We start from the raw sequence: 16,605 nt of genomic DNA, 5'->3' as shown, positions 1-16,605 counted from the left end.
TTAGGCATTTGGGAAGATTATGTTTTATCAAATAAAATTCATTCTCCTTTTTTTCAATGGTTTGAATTAATTTATGCCCCTAAACATAAAATAAATTACCCATTTAAAAATGATTCTATCACTCCTATTTTTGAGAAAAAATATAAAGATATTATTTCTAATAAAGAAATTATTGCTAATTTTCCACCAAAAGGAGAAATTATTATTAACGATATGTTTATTGCAACTCCTTTAGTTCAAGCCCCAAACCAATTAACTACTGAAAAGGGTCTTCAAAAAATTATTTACCAAAATAATTATGCAAATGAAACCTTATCTAGTATTACCCAGCATTTAGTTAAAATTGAAGAAAAAATTTTCAAAGATAAAAACGTTAACAAGCATGATATGACAAGCACTAGTAATTTAAGTTTTGTTCCTTGCCAAATCGATGGTAATTTTAATCTAGGAAATACAGATTTAATTAACGAATTAGAAAAAAGACTTTCAAAACTTCATATCTCAAACACTAATAATATTAATACTCTTACGAATGAAGAATCTGAAAATAGTGATATTAATAGTGAAACAAATTTTGAAACTCTTGCTCAACAATTTGATACAAATGATGACATTAATCAACTCACTAATGACTTTTCAAAACTTAATAAAATTCATCAATCAAAGCAAAGCACTTTCGGAAAAAATCCAAAACCAACCATAAGAAATTATTGGAATAGACCCTCTCTTCCAGATGTTCAACTTGAAGAACGAACTTTTCAATTTGATCGTTCTCAATATGATGGTAATTCTGTTTATGAATGGAATATTGATGGCCATTCTGAACATCAAATTATGAATATTGTTCAAGAAATGACTATGGCTGCTAATGCTTATAAAGCTCATAATAATACTCAACTCCAAATTGTTAATATTATTACTTCTGGTTTTACTGGCAGTCTTAAAGGCTGGTGGGATTTCTATATTTCACAAGAAGAAAAAAATTATATTTTATCTGCTAAGAAAACTATTATAAAACAAGAAAATAATCAACAAATACAAACGTTTGAAGATGATATGGTTAACACTTTAATTTTTGTTATTATCAAAAACTTTGTAGGAGATCCTACTACTTTTCAAGAAAAAACTTCAGAAATTTTAATGAATTTACATTGTAGAAAACTTACTGATTTTAGATGGTATAAAGATAATTATCTTGTTAAAGTTTTTTCAAGACCTGATTGTAAAGAGTCCTATTGGAAAGAACGTTTTATTGCTGGCCTTCCAAAACTCTTTGCGGAAAGAGTTAGACAAAAATTAAGAGAAAATTTTAATAATACCATCCCTTATCAAAATTTAACTTATGGAGATTTAATAAACTATATTAATAAAGAGGGATTAGCAGTTTGTGCTGATCTTAGGTTTAAAGAAAAACTCAAAAAAGATAGAATTAACAGTAAAAATGAATTGGGAAATTTTTGCCAACAATATGGTTATCAGCCCTTGAATGGTCCGTCTACTTCAAAATCTAAAGTATTTAAGAAAAGATCTTCAAAATATTTCAGGAAAAAGAAATATAATCTTCCAGAAAATTATAAAAAGGGCAAAGATTACGCTTCAAAATCTAAAAAACCTTATAGACTAAATTATAAAAAATCTAAAAGAAAATCAAAAGATATTATTATTTGTCATAAATGTGGGCGTAATGGTCATACAGCTAATAATTGTTATGCTAAGACAAAAATAAATGAGTTAAATGTCTCTGAAGACTTGAAAGAACAAATAAGAAAAATTATTTTAAATACTGATTCAGATTCCGATGAAAGTATTTCTGACTTTCAAACAAATGATTTAAATATTCTCGAAAATACTACTTCAAGTTCTGAAGATTCTAATATTTGCGAGTGTATTGGTAAATGTCACTGTAACAATTTAATCAATGTAATTACTAGTAGTTCCATTAATGTTCTTTCACAAGATGATAAAGATCTTTTAAACTCTCTTGATTCTATAAAAGATTAAAATATCCAAGAATTGTTAATAAAAACAGATGCTTAATAAAACTAATAACATAACTCCTGCTAATAATGAAAATTTTAATTTAAAAAATATATACGAAAGATTTACTGAAGCAAAACCAATTTCTATGCAAGAACTTCAAGAAGAATTAAAAATAGTAAAACAAGAAATAAAAGAAATAAAAAATAAAATTTTTATTTTAGAAAAGGAAAAACCTTCTACTTTTAAAAACAAAAATATAGAAATTAATAACGAAGAAGAAAATAAAATTGAAAATGTAACTATTGGTAAACTTATAAATAATCAAGTTTCTCAAAAATGGAACACTCAAATTACTTTAGTCAAGGATAATTTTAAAATCAACTTAACTGCTTTAATTGATAGTGGTGCTGATATGAATTGTATTCAAGAATGAATTTTTCCTACACAATTTTATGAAAAAACTACATCTAGACTTACTGGTGCCGGATGTACAAAATTAATTGTAAATTATAAAGTTTCTGATGTTCATATTTGTAATGACCAAGATTACTGTTATAAAACTCACCTAATTTTAGTAAAAGATCTCTCTTCTCCTTTAATTCTAGGAACGCCTTTCATTACAAAACTATATCCTTTTATGGTTCATGATGATGGTATAAGAACCAATGTCTTTGGAAAGGAAATTATATTTAAGTTTTGTGAACCTCCTCTATATTCAACGATTAATGTCCTTAATTATAAAACGCAACAAGCCAAATATCTTATTAACGAAATAAATAATGTTCGAATAACTAATCAATTAAATGATAATAATATTCAAAATAAAATAACAGGTTTAAAATTAAAATTTGAAAAAAATGTTTGTTCTAATATTCCTAATGCCTTTTGGAATAGAAAGCAACATATTGTAAAACTACCATATATAAAATTTTTTAATGAAAATGATATTCCTTCAAAATCTAGAGCCATTCACATGAATAATGAATTAGAAAGTCATTGTAAAAATGAAATTCAGGATTTAATAAATAAAAAACTCATAAGACCTTCTAAATCACCATGGTCTTGTTCAGCATTTTATGTCATGAATGCCGCAGAATTAGAAAGAGGATCACCAAGATTAGTTATCAATTATAAACCTTTAAACAAAGTTTTAGAATGGATTCGTTATCCTATTCCTAATAAACGAAATTTGCTAAAAAAGCTTTATGATTCAAAAATATTTTCAAAGTTTGATATGAAATCAGGATTTTGGCAAATACAACTTCATGAAGAAGATAAATACCAAACTGGTTTTAATGTTCCCTTTGGGCATTTTGAATGGAATGTAATGCCTTTTGGATTAAAAAATGCTCCTTCTGAATTCCAAAATATTATGAATGATATCATAACTCCTATAAGTAGTTTTGCTATTGCTTATATTGACGATGTCCTAATTTTTTCAAAATCAATTGATCAACATTTTAAACATTTAAATCAATTTCATGACTTGATTTATCAAAATGGTTTAGCTGTCTCTGCAGCAAAAATGCATTTATTTAAAAATGAAATTCGTTTTTTAGGACATGATATTGTCAAAAACACTATTAGACCTATTACAAGGAGCTTGCAATTTTCTACTAAATTTCCTGATGAAATTAAAGATAAAAAGCAACTTCAAATATTTTTAGGATGCTTAAATTATATCCATGATTTTTTCAAAGATTTAGGGATCATATGTAAACCACTTTATAATCGATTAAAAGACAATCATGAACCATGGACTCAAAAACATACAGATATAATTAAATATATAAAACAAAAGGTCCCTACTTTGCCATGTTTAAATTTACCTCATCCCGATGCCAAAATCATAGTTGAAACCGATGCTAGTGATATTGGATTCAGAGGAATTTTAAAACAAAAATTTGTTAACTCAACTGAAGAGCAATTGGTTCGATATTATTCTGGTGCATGGAATGATACACAGAAAAACTATTCAACTGTCAAAAAAGAAATTTTAAGCATTGTTTTATGTATTAAGAAATTTGAAGATGATTTATTTATGAAAAGTTTTTTATTAAGAATAGATTGTCAATCTGCAAAAACTATTTTGGAAAAAGATGTAAAAAATATTATTTCCAAGCAAATTTTTGCTTGTTGGCAAGCCCTCTTAGGTAACTTTGATTTCGAAATAGAATTTATAAAAGGAGAAAATAATTCGCTTCCTGACTTTCTTTCTCGAGAATTTTTGCAGGTAAAATGAGTTCGTCGTCCTCTTCCAAACATGATGACAAGAAGGCAATCTCTCAAAATCTTGTTCCAGTCTCTCAAAAGCTAGTTCCATTTCAAAATCAAAATCGTTTTTCTCCTTTAACTCCTATTTCTAAGAATTCACAACTTTATTCTAATATCCTTCAGTCAAAGCTTGTTACTCCAAAAGTTACTTCAACCGACACAATAAGCCCTTTTGCAAAACTTATAACTCCTCAAACTCAAAAATCTGTTACTCCTAGCCCTTCTACAAAAACTCCTTATTTTCTTAATCCAAATTTCCTAAGAGTTCAAATTCTTGAAGATTTTCAAATCCATAAGTTACACCAAGGTTTTCATGTTCTCACAAATCATCTCTTTGGACAAGGGAAAACCTTTTATGTTGATTCGTATAAAACCCGAGAATATTATCAAGCTATTCTGCAAGAATCTGGTTCAGTTAATTTTGTTCATCGTTCTAATTCTAAAGAGGGAAACATTGATTTTAGCAAAGCTCATATTATCAAAATCATGTCTCCAGAAAGTTGGGTTCCAAACCTTCACTCTGAAAAACCTCTTATAAGTTATCCTGCTTATCCCAGATTTTCTTACTATGATTATCAAGACGCCTGGACTAAGGCATTCTTTATTCGGAATTTTTCACATTCATGGTTTGGAACCATGATTCTTTGATTTGAACTTCAATTGTGAATACCCAAGATGGTTTATCAACTGGTACAAATATATGGGTATTCTTCCAAATTGTTTGCCAAAAGAAATTTACGCTGGATATCTCAAATTTAAAGAATTGTTTATTCAACAAATTCCAGAATTTGAATACATGTTACAATTCACCATGATATTTAAAGTTCCATGGATAATGTCTTGGACTTTTCATTATCAAGAAGCAAAGGATTCCTCTCCTCCTTGGCTTAATCGTCAATTTCGCTCAAAATGGTGGGATAAAATGAAGATTTCTCAAGCCAGTGAACAAGCAGTAATTAAACATTATCAAGAAATATATATTCAAAAACCAGAAGTTGAAGCCACTTTTATCAACAGTCTTCCCAAAAGTGATGTGGATTTAATTGCAAGAATTAAAGATGCTGCTACCTCTTCCCCTGAAGAACTTCAAAAATTACTTCAAGAAATTCGCCAAACTCCATCAGTTTCTGACGATTCTCCAAAATCTATAAAGAATGATTTATTTGAAGACGCTCAAGACCCTTTTGATGACCCTTATGAAGAATAAGAAATCATTATCCATAAATTTGATGTAATACTTTAAATGTAGGATATTTCGTTTCTTCTATTATCAAAATTTTGTTTTTCAAATACGTATGCATGTATACTATGATGGTATTCATGTATTTATGTATAAACAATTTTTATCAAAATTATTATCAAATCTATAATCAATGATGATATGAAGACAAAAAACTTTAGAAGATGCTCTATAATGGCTTGCTTTATCAAAAGAAGATGGTCATTGATTACAAACGACAATTGTTTCAAAAGATGAATGACAACCACTTTCAAGGACAACCACTTACAAGTAATTATTTCTATTGACTGGCCATGGGTTCTTACAGTGAAAAATATCACTACATGATTTCAAGACTTTGAAGACTCCAAGATGATTATATATAGAGACTATCCTTTAGTTGAAGACACAAGAAAAAATTCATTCTCTAAAAAATGTTCATCTCATGTCTAAAAAATCTCCAAGAGTCTCTCTTTCTACTAGTAGATGTTCAAAGTCTTTAGATTTTCAAATAATTCTTTCTCCAGAAGTATGTACTGATTGTAATTCAAGCCTAATTCAAGAAGGTATTATCTAAAATATTTTATCGTTGTGTTGTTTTTATTTTTCTATGATAATTTCATTTCGAGTTATTCTAACTATTAATTCTACAAGATTTGAAATTTTTGTTAAAATAGTACTCGTATTTAATAATCAAATTCATGCTTAAATCATTTAATTATGTCTAACAAAATCTTGATGAATTGTATTCCTAATAGAAATATTCTTTTAAAAATACAGCAAATCCAAGAATCTATAAATAACTCTGAGCAAAATCTTAAAGATTCTTATAGAACTACTAATTAAGGTACAAATTTAAACAATAATCATATTCATGATGTTAGACGGTTCATAAGAGCAAGTATAAAAATTCGAAACAAGCAGATACGTTATCTAAAAACAAAACTATTTGTTTTTTAAATGACCAAATTATCTCTAATTTATGACCAAATTATAATTTATGATCAAATTATCTCTAATTCACAATAAAATATATATAAATTGGAATGCCTGGTTGATATCTCCTAAGATTTTAACTTCTACTGTTGAAGGCATGTACTAAGATTTTAATCTGCTCCGCTTCATAATCCAAGTATTGTGATCCTATATGAAACATAGATTATATATATATATATATATATATATATATATATATATATATATATATATATATATATATATATATATATATATATATATATATATAAAATCAAAAATGATAAATAAAAAAAAAATTTACAACTCAACTTACCAATTTAACATTACCCATTGTAGTTTTTGGCTGTTCCAAGTTTTCCATGGAAGCATGGGAGCGAAGTTTTCCTTCCCTTTCATAAAGTACATAAATTCAAAAACAAGACCCCAATATATGTGACTTTAATGAAACAGACAAAAGTGAATGATTTACCAAGATTGGACTTCTACTTTACAACAAAAATATCAGTAACAGTCCCATATTTGGCACACATGTTCCAAACCTCCCGCAATAAAGTGAGAAGGGAAATTCGTAACATAGAGATTATGAGAAAGTTTGAATTAATTTCCAGAATCCGACCCATGCGAAAACTGTATTCAAAACTATAAATTTAAAATTAATGGGTTAAAACTTAAAATTAACGTAACCTATGTGGAAACTGTATCCAAGATTATTTGTTGTGACCTGATTCATTTGACCAATCACCCAACCTGACTAATTCGCTCGTTTTACTTCTGTTTTACGATAGATTCAAAATATTAATGATTTGATTAACTTGCTTGTAATATTGAATTATCAATGCATGGGTTAATCTCTGAAGTCAAATATACGAGATTAGAATTCATGACCTTGAATTTTATTCCTTGCAAATGTTAAACTAGTCGACTTTTTATACCAACAAAAACTGCTTTCAGTTTAAAAACCTTCAAGTCACTTTCATATATGGAAACTTATAGTATCATTCAGCTAATAATAGTTCATTTCTAGAAGGAAAAAATTGATTCAATATATATTACTTTTCAATATACTTATAACATATTTTTAGAAATTAAAAAAAAAAAATCAAAAAAGTTCATTGTATTATGTTCACATACATCAAAAACCAAAAAATGACGATATAGTACGTAATATAGAAAAAAGTTTAAAGAATTTGACTGTAATGATGAGCCGATGAGGTCTAACAAGTCAGAAGCTTCTTATAAATATAACATGTTTTTTTTTGGGGTCAAAATTTAACATCCATTTTAATAAAAGAAAGTCGCACATTCGTAATTTTAACATTTTGAAGAGGTACCATCAAACACACGAAAATTTCATAATTAGTATTATAATAATTCAAAGTAAAAGATATTGTTTATATTGACATCAAAAATAAAATATGTTGTTTATTTTTCGTGACATTTTCAAAACGATCAAAATACAGATAGAACAATCTTTAAATTTGTGAAAAGTTATAAACAAGTCTCAATTGTTATTAGTTCTTATGTCAACGTATCTAATATCCGCTAACATATCCTACTCTAACTCTAGAAATTTAATAACTAAAATGAAAATCGACCAATCATTTAGTAAGTTATTAGATTTTTTAGTTAGAATACAGGTCCAATATAAAGCCTTATCGATCCAACTGAATAATGAGTAATTTGATTGGTTTAAATTAGATTCGAATTTTGTTCATATAATTTTATCCATTTTTGCGAACCAAATTCAAAATGGGTTATTTAATCGGATTTGACTGAACCTATCCATCAACTAAGTAGTTTCTTAATCCAAAATAATAATAAGTAGTAGGTTTGACAAAACGAACTATTATGTATAAATGTAACATTAATTAATTTTTTGTAAATCTTAACAAGCAGTTATCACATTTTTCCATCGATCTAACTTAAAGTTAATATAAATCACGTATAAATTACATTTTTACAGTTAACTTAGACCTAGCAGAAGTATATTCTAAAAAGTAAGAATTAAGTGTCTGTGTTATAAACTTATAATCAATAAAACTCATGTATCAAAAATTCTTTATTTTATTTGATGTAATCAGGTACTGGATCTGTTTATAAATTTATAACATCAGATCTTAAATTATCTTAGAAAACACTAAAAAATTATAACCGGAAAATATAATTTCTTTTATTAGATTTTTATTTTGAGATTGGACCCCTAGATGTTATAACTTTGAAGGGTAAAATAGGGATTTAACTAAAAACAGTGAACACCAAAAAAAATATCTAACAGAAATATCTACCACTCCAATATGCAGTGGCCTTCTTATTTTGCACGTATTATTTTCAGCCTCTAAAATAATTTACATCTACTTTAGTAGACGTGTCATGTCGTATGTCATCCACCAAGCAAAGAGATAAACATAGTCACACGCCACGTAGATGGACTGCTCCCACTAGGTTACACGTCAGACCTGACTTTTCTCCCAAAAGCCAGTTTATTACAAACACGCCCTTCCATTTCCTGATGAGGTGGTTTATCCATTTGCCACCTCAGTACTAATCTGCAGGGGTATTATTGGAAATTCAGCGGTTGATATTTTTATAGTACCTTTAGGAGCGTGGTGGACACGGATGTCAGTAAGCGTGGGTAAGAGAAATGTTTTGGTCGTGCAGCACACTTGTTGGAAGACCGCCTATAAATATGGAAAGGGGAGACTAGATGGAGAGCAACAAAGATTCGAACGGCTCCGTTTCTCCAAAATTGATATTACCACTTTCGTCGCCTTAAAATTTTTCCGGCAAAATGTGTAGAAGCCCTGTGTCACCTCCACATCATGAATCCGATCATGTTTCTGGCGGATCTGTTGAGACTATTGTCTATATTTTAACTTCCGGTGGTCGTCGGATTCCGGCACTCGCTAAAATACTGGTAATTAATCGGCTAATGTTAGAATTGAAGAATATCATTTGACTGGAAAACTAAAGGAATGAATCCGTTGGAATTTTAATCTGTGCAAATAAATGTTTAGTTTTCCGGTCGAGATATTTATGGAGATGCAATTTCAAGATGAATCAATTGATGTCTTATCATCCGATTCTTCAAATTCGAGTATTATGATATTCATTTTCTTCTTTTTTCTCTGGAAAATTCAGGCATCAGCTTCGCCGGTATTGGAGAGCATAATCGATAGGCCGCGGAAGCACCGGAGTTCCGAGAAGACTATTCCGATTCTCGGCGTTCCGTGTGAGGCTGTAGAGGTGTTTGTTAGATTCATCTATTCCAACAGGTGCAGCGAAGAAGAGATGGAAAAGTTCGGGATCCATCTGCTAGCCCTTTCTCATGTTTACCTAATTCCACAACTGAAAGCGAGGTGCACCAAAGCGTTGATCGAACGGCTAACGATAGAGAACGTCGTCGACACTCTGCAACTCGCCAGGCTCTGTGATGCGCCGGATCTCTACCTCAAGTGTATGAAATTGATATCCAACAGGTTCAAGGTCGTCGAAGAATCAGAAGGTTGGAGATTCCTACAAGACAATGATCCATATCTCGAACTCGAAATTCTCAAGTTCATCGATGAATCCGAATCGGTATGTATTCTAATTAGTTTCAAGTTCATCTAATTTCCAAATCACAATTGAAGATTACGAGTTGCTAATGAATTGGATCTAAATGTGCAGAGGAGAAAGCGGACTAGGAAGCATCTTCAAGAACAAAGTTTGTATTTCCAGCTGAGTGAAGCGATGGATTGTTTACAGCATATCTGCACCGAAGGTTGCACAAGTGTAGGACCATACGACAAGGAACCAAGCAAGAACAGGGCACCTTGCAGCAAGTTCTCAACATGTGAAGGCCTCCAACACTCCATTAAACACTTCGCAATCTGTAAGAAGAGAGTTAATGGAGGTTGTGTTCGGTGTAAACGTATGTGGCAGCTCTTCAGACTCCATTCTTCCATCTGTGAATCACCTGATTCGACTTGCAGAGTCCCCCTATGCAGACAATTCAAAATCAAAGAGCAACAAGTGAAGAACAAGAAGGAAGAAGCAAGATGGGAATTGCTAGTGAGAAAAGTAGTTGCAGCTAAAGCCATATCTTCCTTATCTTTACCCATGAGGAAGAGGGAACAACAAGAACAGCCAAGATCATTGAGAGACGCCATGAACAACCATGTAAGTGTAGCATGTTGAACACGGATTTAGGAGAAATGAGTCTTATTCTTTGTTTCTTTATTTTTGTTTGATCTGTTTAGTTTAGTGGAAATGGTAAAGATGGTGTTGTTTGTACATGTGGCATGTTTGGTGTGGGTTTAGAATGGTATTTTGTTAAAAAGGGTACTCTTTGTAATTGAGAAAAAAGGGTGAGCTTTTTCGACTTTTTAAGGAATATTTTAGTATCGTATCATGTTTTCTTTATTCGTTTCTTGCTTCCACTTTATATATTTTATGAAGACTTGGAAGAAGGAATAAATATTTTATGTGGGGAAAAGTTCAATTTTTATTGCTTGTTAAGTAGATTCTGAACATAGAATACTATGTAAAAACGAACGATTCAACAAAAGTAGGTGGTTTTTAATACATGGATAATGACTTAACAAAAGTAATTGGTCTATAAAAAAAGAGGAATTATAGATAATGTTTATTGAGTTGTAAATGATTTCGGTATTATTAGGTTAGCCAAATTAATATCTTATTATTAGTTTGGCAAATATCAAAGATATAGGGGATAAACAACTGATTGTAAACTTGTGAGCTGTTCGAAATTACAAATTTTATTTAGAGAAAAAAATATATATTAATAGTCACTTTTCTCTTAAGATTTTTATAAAAATCAACCAAAAAAATTAAGAAATTAATGTATTATAACCGTCAATTTTGCAATTGTTAAAAATATTGTGAATTATCTAAGTTGTTTTTTAAAGAAAACTAAAAAAGAAATTCCAAACCACAAAATACGTTCATGCGAAAAAAAAATAATAATAAGTATTGTGAAATGCGCTATTCGTATTCCTTCTTTATACTGCAAAATTGTTTTTCTTTTATTATAAAACTAGTTGTGAAACCCATATATTATACGGATTGATTAAAACAAAATGTTAAATAGAAACGATTAAATGAGAAGTTTATTTGAATTCAAAATTTGAAATAAATAAAAATTATGAGAAAAAAAACATGCAAAAAATAAATTAATTAAAATTATTGTTTAGTTATCAGACCCGTATACTAAACATGTTAATTATAACAAAATGTTAAACACAAAGGTTTAAACTGTACATTTATTTGAAATTGAAATTGAAATTTAAAATTTAAAATTTGAAATTAATATTATGGTAGGTTTAATTTATGGAAACTAATTAATAATATATTAGAAATGAAAAATGAAATAACTGACAAGTGGAAAATAAATATATCTCTAAATTATGACAAAATGACATGTGCCAAATTGAACAAAATTATTCTTATTTATTAGGGTAGATTCTCATAATTTACGAAAAATGATAAAATCGAAAAGTATTTTTAAAATATCATTTCGATATTTTCGAAGATGTCAAAACAAGAGAGGCTTATTGATACAAGAAAATTATCCTAAATAGGAATGGATGGAGCCCGGAGGCCTATTTTACGATGGCAAAAGCCCATTGTGTAGAGGAAATTTCTTAAATTTTAGTTGTTTTTTAAAATTATAAGAAAATATACGATATTTGTTTTTCTCCTTTTTTATGGTATTAAAAAGTTACTTGTAAGTTGTACCTAATGTTTACTATTTTTATTTTTATTTGAGAGATAATTTTATATTTTGAAAACGAAGCCTATCTTATCTAAAATGCGACTTGGTTTATATGCTTATTATATACTCAAAGTTCAATCCATCACTGTTTTTCAAGTTTAGAGGTTTAAGGTTTTCCAATGCTTATACAAATACAAAAAATTATATAAAATAAAAGATTGTGGTGGGGAATGGGGATCGTCTATTGGTTATTTTATTGTTATTATTATTATTTTTAACTTAAGATTAATTAGTTTATTGGCTAGTTGTACTTGGGCAATATGCGACGTTAGAAAATGACATTATTACCACTTGGTTTGATTAATATTAACTATAACAAGTGTAGAATTAAATACCTCAAAATATTCATACTTAGCTATCATATGTACATACAATGTAGTTTTTAGAGCTTTGTTAAGCACAACCTAAGAATATGCTTAAAGAAGATAAGGGAGCTACACAAGTGTAATGCGAAATAGATATTATTTTGCATCAAACGTACTGAATATGTAGAGGCAACTTGTTTGTATACACCAACTGAGAGTAACCGAATATGGTTGTAAAACACAAAAGAAGCCTTCGACCCCATGAAAATAGAAATTATAGGTAACAAATAGATCACTTAGGTCCTTTCTCTAGTTTAAAATTGAGGAGAAAGAAAGAAAAAAAGAAAAAGGGAAAGGAAAAGGAAGGAAAGGGAATGAAAGGAAGGGGAAGTTACCATTTCCTTTCCTTCTCTTCCCAATCATTTAACATTTGGGATGATAGATTTTAAGGGAAAAAATGTTACCCTTCCTCTTTCCTTTCCATTTCCCCTTTAAAATAAAACTCAAGAAAACACTTGCTTGACATTGTACTTTCTACATCTATGTTGGGAATATTAACTCTCCTCTCAAGGTTTGGAATTATATAATCAAGGAGTTCACACAGTTATAATATAAATGTATCATATATATATATATATATATATATATATATATATATATATATATATATATATATATATATATATATATATATATATATATATATATATATATAGCAACAACAAAAATATTTCACTGTAAAATCTTCCTAAATGCATTAGTTTATAGAAAATAACAATCTCGTAAAATAACCTCTGAACAATATATGATTAGCAATACAATCACTCTAAAAACAATGAGAAAATGAGAAAATGAAAGAGATTTATGGAGACCCCTTCTTTGCTAAACCCTACCCTTTATTAAAACAACCTGTGGTTTTTTAATTACCATCTTTGCTTACATCACAGATACACAACACCACCACCCGGTATGATTCCTTCATGAAACTGTAATAAGCTTATATAGTTAACAGAAGTATCTTAGAAGTATATATGTGTATATATATATATATATATATATATATATATATATATATATATATATATAAAGAGATGATTACAACCATAGATCCTAAGATAATGGATCTCATCCATATCTATACATTAAATCATATCTGATATCTAAACAGTTAATTCTTATCTTGTTTATATTCCCCCTCAATCTTAACTGTCACAAGGTTAAGATTGTATCTTAACCTACTCAACATATCTCGACTTGTAGGTTTAGTAAGACCATCTGCAAGTCGATCATTAGAAGATATGAAGCGGACATACAAAGCTCCCATTGCTACCTTTTCTCTAACAAAATGGAAATTCACTTCTATATGCTTTGTTCGGGCATGGAAGACTGGATTAGTTGTCAAATAGGTAGCTCCCAAATTATCACACCACAACACAGGTGCTCGAGCTTGATGAACACCCAACTCCTTAAGTAACGACTGTATCCAAGTGACTTCTGCTATACCATTTGCTAAAGCTTTATACTCAGCTTTTGTGCCTGACCTAGACATTGTGGGCTGCTTCCATGAACTCCACGATACCAAATTGGGTCCTAGAAACACTGCAAAACCTCCGGTGGACCTTCGATAATCTAGACACCCTACCCAATCTGCATCTGTGAACACACTCAACAACGTAGAGGGTGACTTTCGAATTCTAAGCCCGGTAGTTATCGTGCCTTTGACATATCGTAAAATTCTATTTACTGCCTTCCAATGAACATTAGTGGGTTTAGAAAGATATTGACACACCTTATTGACAGGAAAAGCAATATCAGGCCTTGTTAACGTAAGATACTGTAAGCCACCAACCACACTTCTATATTTAAAGGTATCTTCATCATTAAGAAACATTCCAAGGTTACGAGCAAGCTTATCTGTTACTAACATGGGAGTTGAAATACTTTTACAATTCTGCATGTTAACTCGTCGTAACAAATCAGTGGCATACTTATGTTGCATTAACGTGATTCCCCCTTAATTGTGAAGTACTTCAATTCCCAGAAAATATTTAAGGTGGCCAAGGTCTTTAACAGGAAAAGAAGAGGACAAGGCTTTGATTAATTTGTCAACAACCAGTTGTGAGGACCCGACAATAATAATGTCGTCAACATAGACCAACATATAGATAAAAATTCCAGTTGTGCAAAGCATGAAAAGAGATGTGTCTGCTTTGAAGGAGGAAAACCCAAGATGATGCAGTTTTGCACTCAGGCGAGAAAACCATGCACAAGGGGACTGTTTGAGTCCATAGAGTGTTTTTTGCAGTTTGCACACAAACGTAGGATGGTGAGGGTCCTCAAAACTAGGTGGTTGCTGCATGTAGACTTCTTCATCCAAGAACCCATGAAGAAATGCATTGTTTATATCTATTTGTCGAAGATGCCAGCCCCGAGACACAGCTAAAGACAAAACAAATCGAATTGTGGTTGGTTTGACAATCGGAATGAAAGTATCTAGATAATCAACACCATATTGTTGAGTGAAACCACGAGCTACCAAGTGTGCTTTATACTTGTCTATGGTACCATCCGGATGTTGCTTAAGCTTAAAACTCCATTTACATCCAACAATATTAACACCAGTGGGACGTGGTACGAGAACCCATGCATTGTTCTGTTGAAGTGCAGCAAATTCGGACTCCATGGTTGTTCGCCAAGCTGGATCAGAGAGGGCCAAGCAATATGACTGTGGTATTGCAGCGGTGAAGGCACACTTTGTTGGATCATACCGGACAGTGCCATCAGTGAATTGTCGAGGAAAAACTTTTCCAACACGACTTTTGGTGGTAACACCAGGAGTAGAGACAACTATGTTACTCTGATCAGTTAGATTCGTTGATGGTGCATCGACAGTTGGAGGGGTTGGTGAAACAGATGTAGGAGTTGGTGTACCTATAATGGGAGATAATGGTGCAATAGGTGTTGAAGGAGTATCTGGTGTGTACTCATCTAGATCGATGATGGTTGATGTTTTATCAGTTTGAATCGTTGTGGGAGTATGTTGTGGTGAACAGTGAATATGTACCGATGGAGAGAGAGCAAGAGAAGACTTAGTTGCAGATGCATCAGATTCGTTAGCCAATAAAAAAGATAGGTCATAATTTTGCATATGGTCATTTGTAATTGTTAGTTATGACTGAGGAAAAGAAGTGACTTTTGATGCACAAGATGGGTTAGCACGAGAATCCGAGGAGGCAAAAGGGAACCGAGATTCGTCAAAAATGACATCTCGAGAGATCTATATTTTTCCCGTGGTTCTATCCAAGCATTTTGTAGCCTTTGTGCATAGAACTATATCCGAGAAAAACACATAATTTTGACCGAAAATTAAGTTTGTGAGTATTGTATTTCCTTAGGCTTGGCCGACATGCACAACCAAAGACACGAAAAAAAGAATAATCTGGGCTGACTTGTAAAAGTCATGTGATTGGTGTAGTGTTGTTTATGGTACGACTAGGCATACGATTTATAAGGTAACAGGCAGTCAATAAAGCTTTGCCCCAATAACGAAGAGGAAGAGATGACTGAGCGAAAAGGGCTAGACCGGTTTCAACTATGTGGCGGTGTTTTCGCTCAACCACATCGTTCTGTTGTGACGTGTGAGGGCAGGAGACACGATGAGCAATTCCAATTTGTTGAAAGTACTTGTGGAGACGATGATACTCTCCAACCCAATCAGATTGAACAGTACGAATTTTAAGGTTTATCAAACGTTCAACATGGTTCTGAAAATTATAAAAAAAAACTTGTTCGACATCAGATTTGTGTTTGATGAGATAAATCCAAGTGTATCTACTATAATCATCCAAAAAACTAACATAATATCTAAAACCTCCACTGGACACTTGAGTCGGTCCCCAAACATCGGTATGAACAAGCTCAAGTGGAGAAGAGGTGACACGAACAGAACTATTGTAAGGGAGTTGACGACTCGTTGCACGTTGACATGCATCACAGACAAACCACTCATTATTAAAAGAACAACCTAATTTATTTGAATTCAAAATTGACTTGACGAACGTTGGAGTGGGATGAAC

At 30.9% G+C, this 16,605-nt stretch overlaps 2 protein-coding genes across 2 annotated transcripts; both read left to right on the top strand.

Annotated features, from left to right (window-relative positions):
- The first annotated feature begins 387 nt into the window (after nt 1-387).
- On the top strand, nt 388-2,001 carry LOC128127073 (uncharacterized). Its single transcript, XM_052765399.1, has 2 exons — nt 388-946; nt 1,100-2,001. Exons 1-2 carry the CDS (start codon nt 388-390, stop codon nt 1,999-2,001), a joined length of 1,461 nt encoding a protein of 486 aa, XP_052621359.1.
- A 7,152-nt stretch (nt 2,002-9,153) lies between these two features.
- Nucleotides 9,154-10,838, top strand: LOC111881417 (BTB/POZ and TAZ domain-containing protein 1). Its single transcript, XM_023877811.3, has 3 exons — nt 9,154-9,365; nt 9,590-10,027; nt 10,118-10,838. The coding sequence occupies exons 1-3, from the start codon at nt 9,240-9,242 to the stop codon at nt 10,625-10,627; spliced, it is 1,074 nt and encodes a 357-aa protein (XP_023733579.1). The 5' UTR covers nt 9,154-9,239; the 3' UTR covers nt 10,628-10,838.
- Nucleotides 10,839-16,605: the final 5,767 nt, after the last annotated feature.

This window comes from Lactuca sativa, chromosome 1, assembly GCF_002870075.4.
Source record: "Lactuca sativa cultivar Salinas chromosome 1, Lsat_Salinas_v11, whole genome shotgun sequence".
NCBI lineage: Eukaryota > Viridiplantae > Streptophyta > Magnoliopsida > Asterales > Asteraceae > Lactuca > Lactuca sativa.
This window is presented reverse-complemented; position numbering and strand designations above follow the sequence as displayed.

Coding starts and splice junctions, on each gene's coding strand:
- LOC111881417 (XM_023877811.3), top strand. CDS start 9,240: ATGTGTAGAAGCCCTGTGTCACCTCCACATCATGAATCCGATCATGTT. Junction 9,366..9,589: donor CGGCACTCGCTAAAATACTG/GTAATTAATCGG, acceptor TGGAAAATTCAG/GCATCAGCTTCGCCGGTATT. Junction 10,028..10,117: donor TCATCGATGAATCCGAATCG/GTATGTATTCTA, acceptor CTAAATGTGCAG/AGGAGAAAGCGGACTAGGAA.
- LOC128127073 (XM_052765399.1), top strand. CDS start 388: ATGACAAGCACTAGTAATTTAAGTTTTGTTCCTTGCCAAATCGATGGT. Junction 947..1,099: donor TTTTACTGGCAGTCTTAAAG/GCTGGTGGGATT, acceptor AAAACTTTGTAG/GAGATCCTACTACTTTTCAA.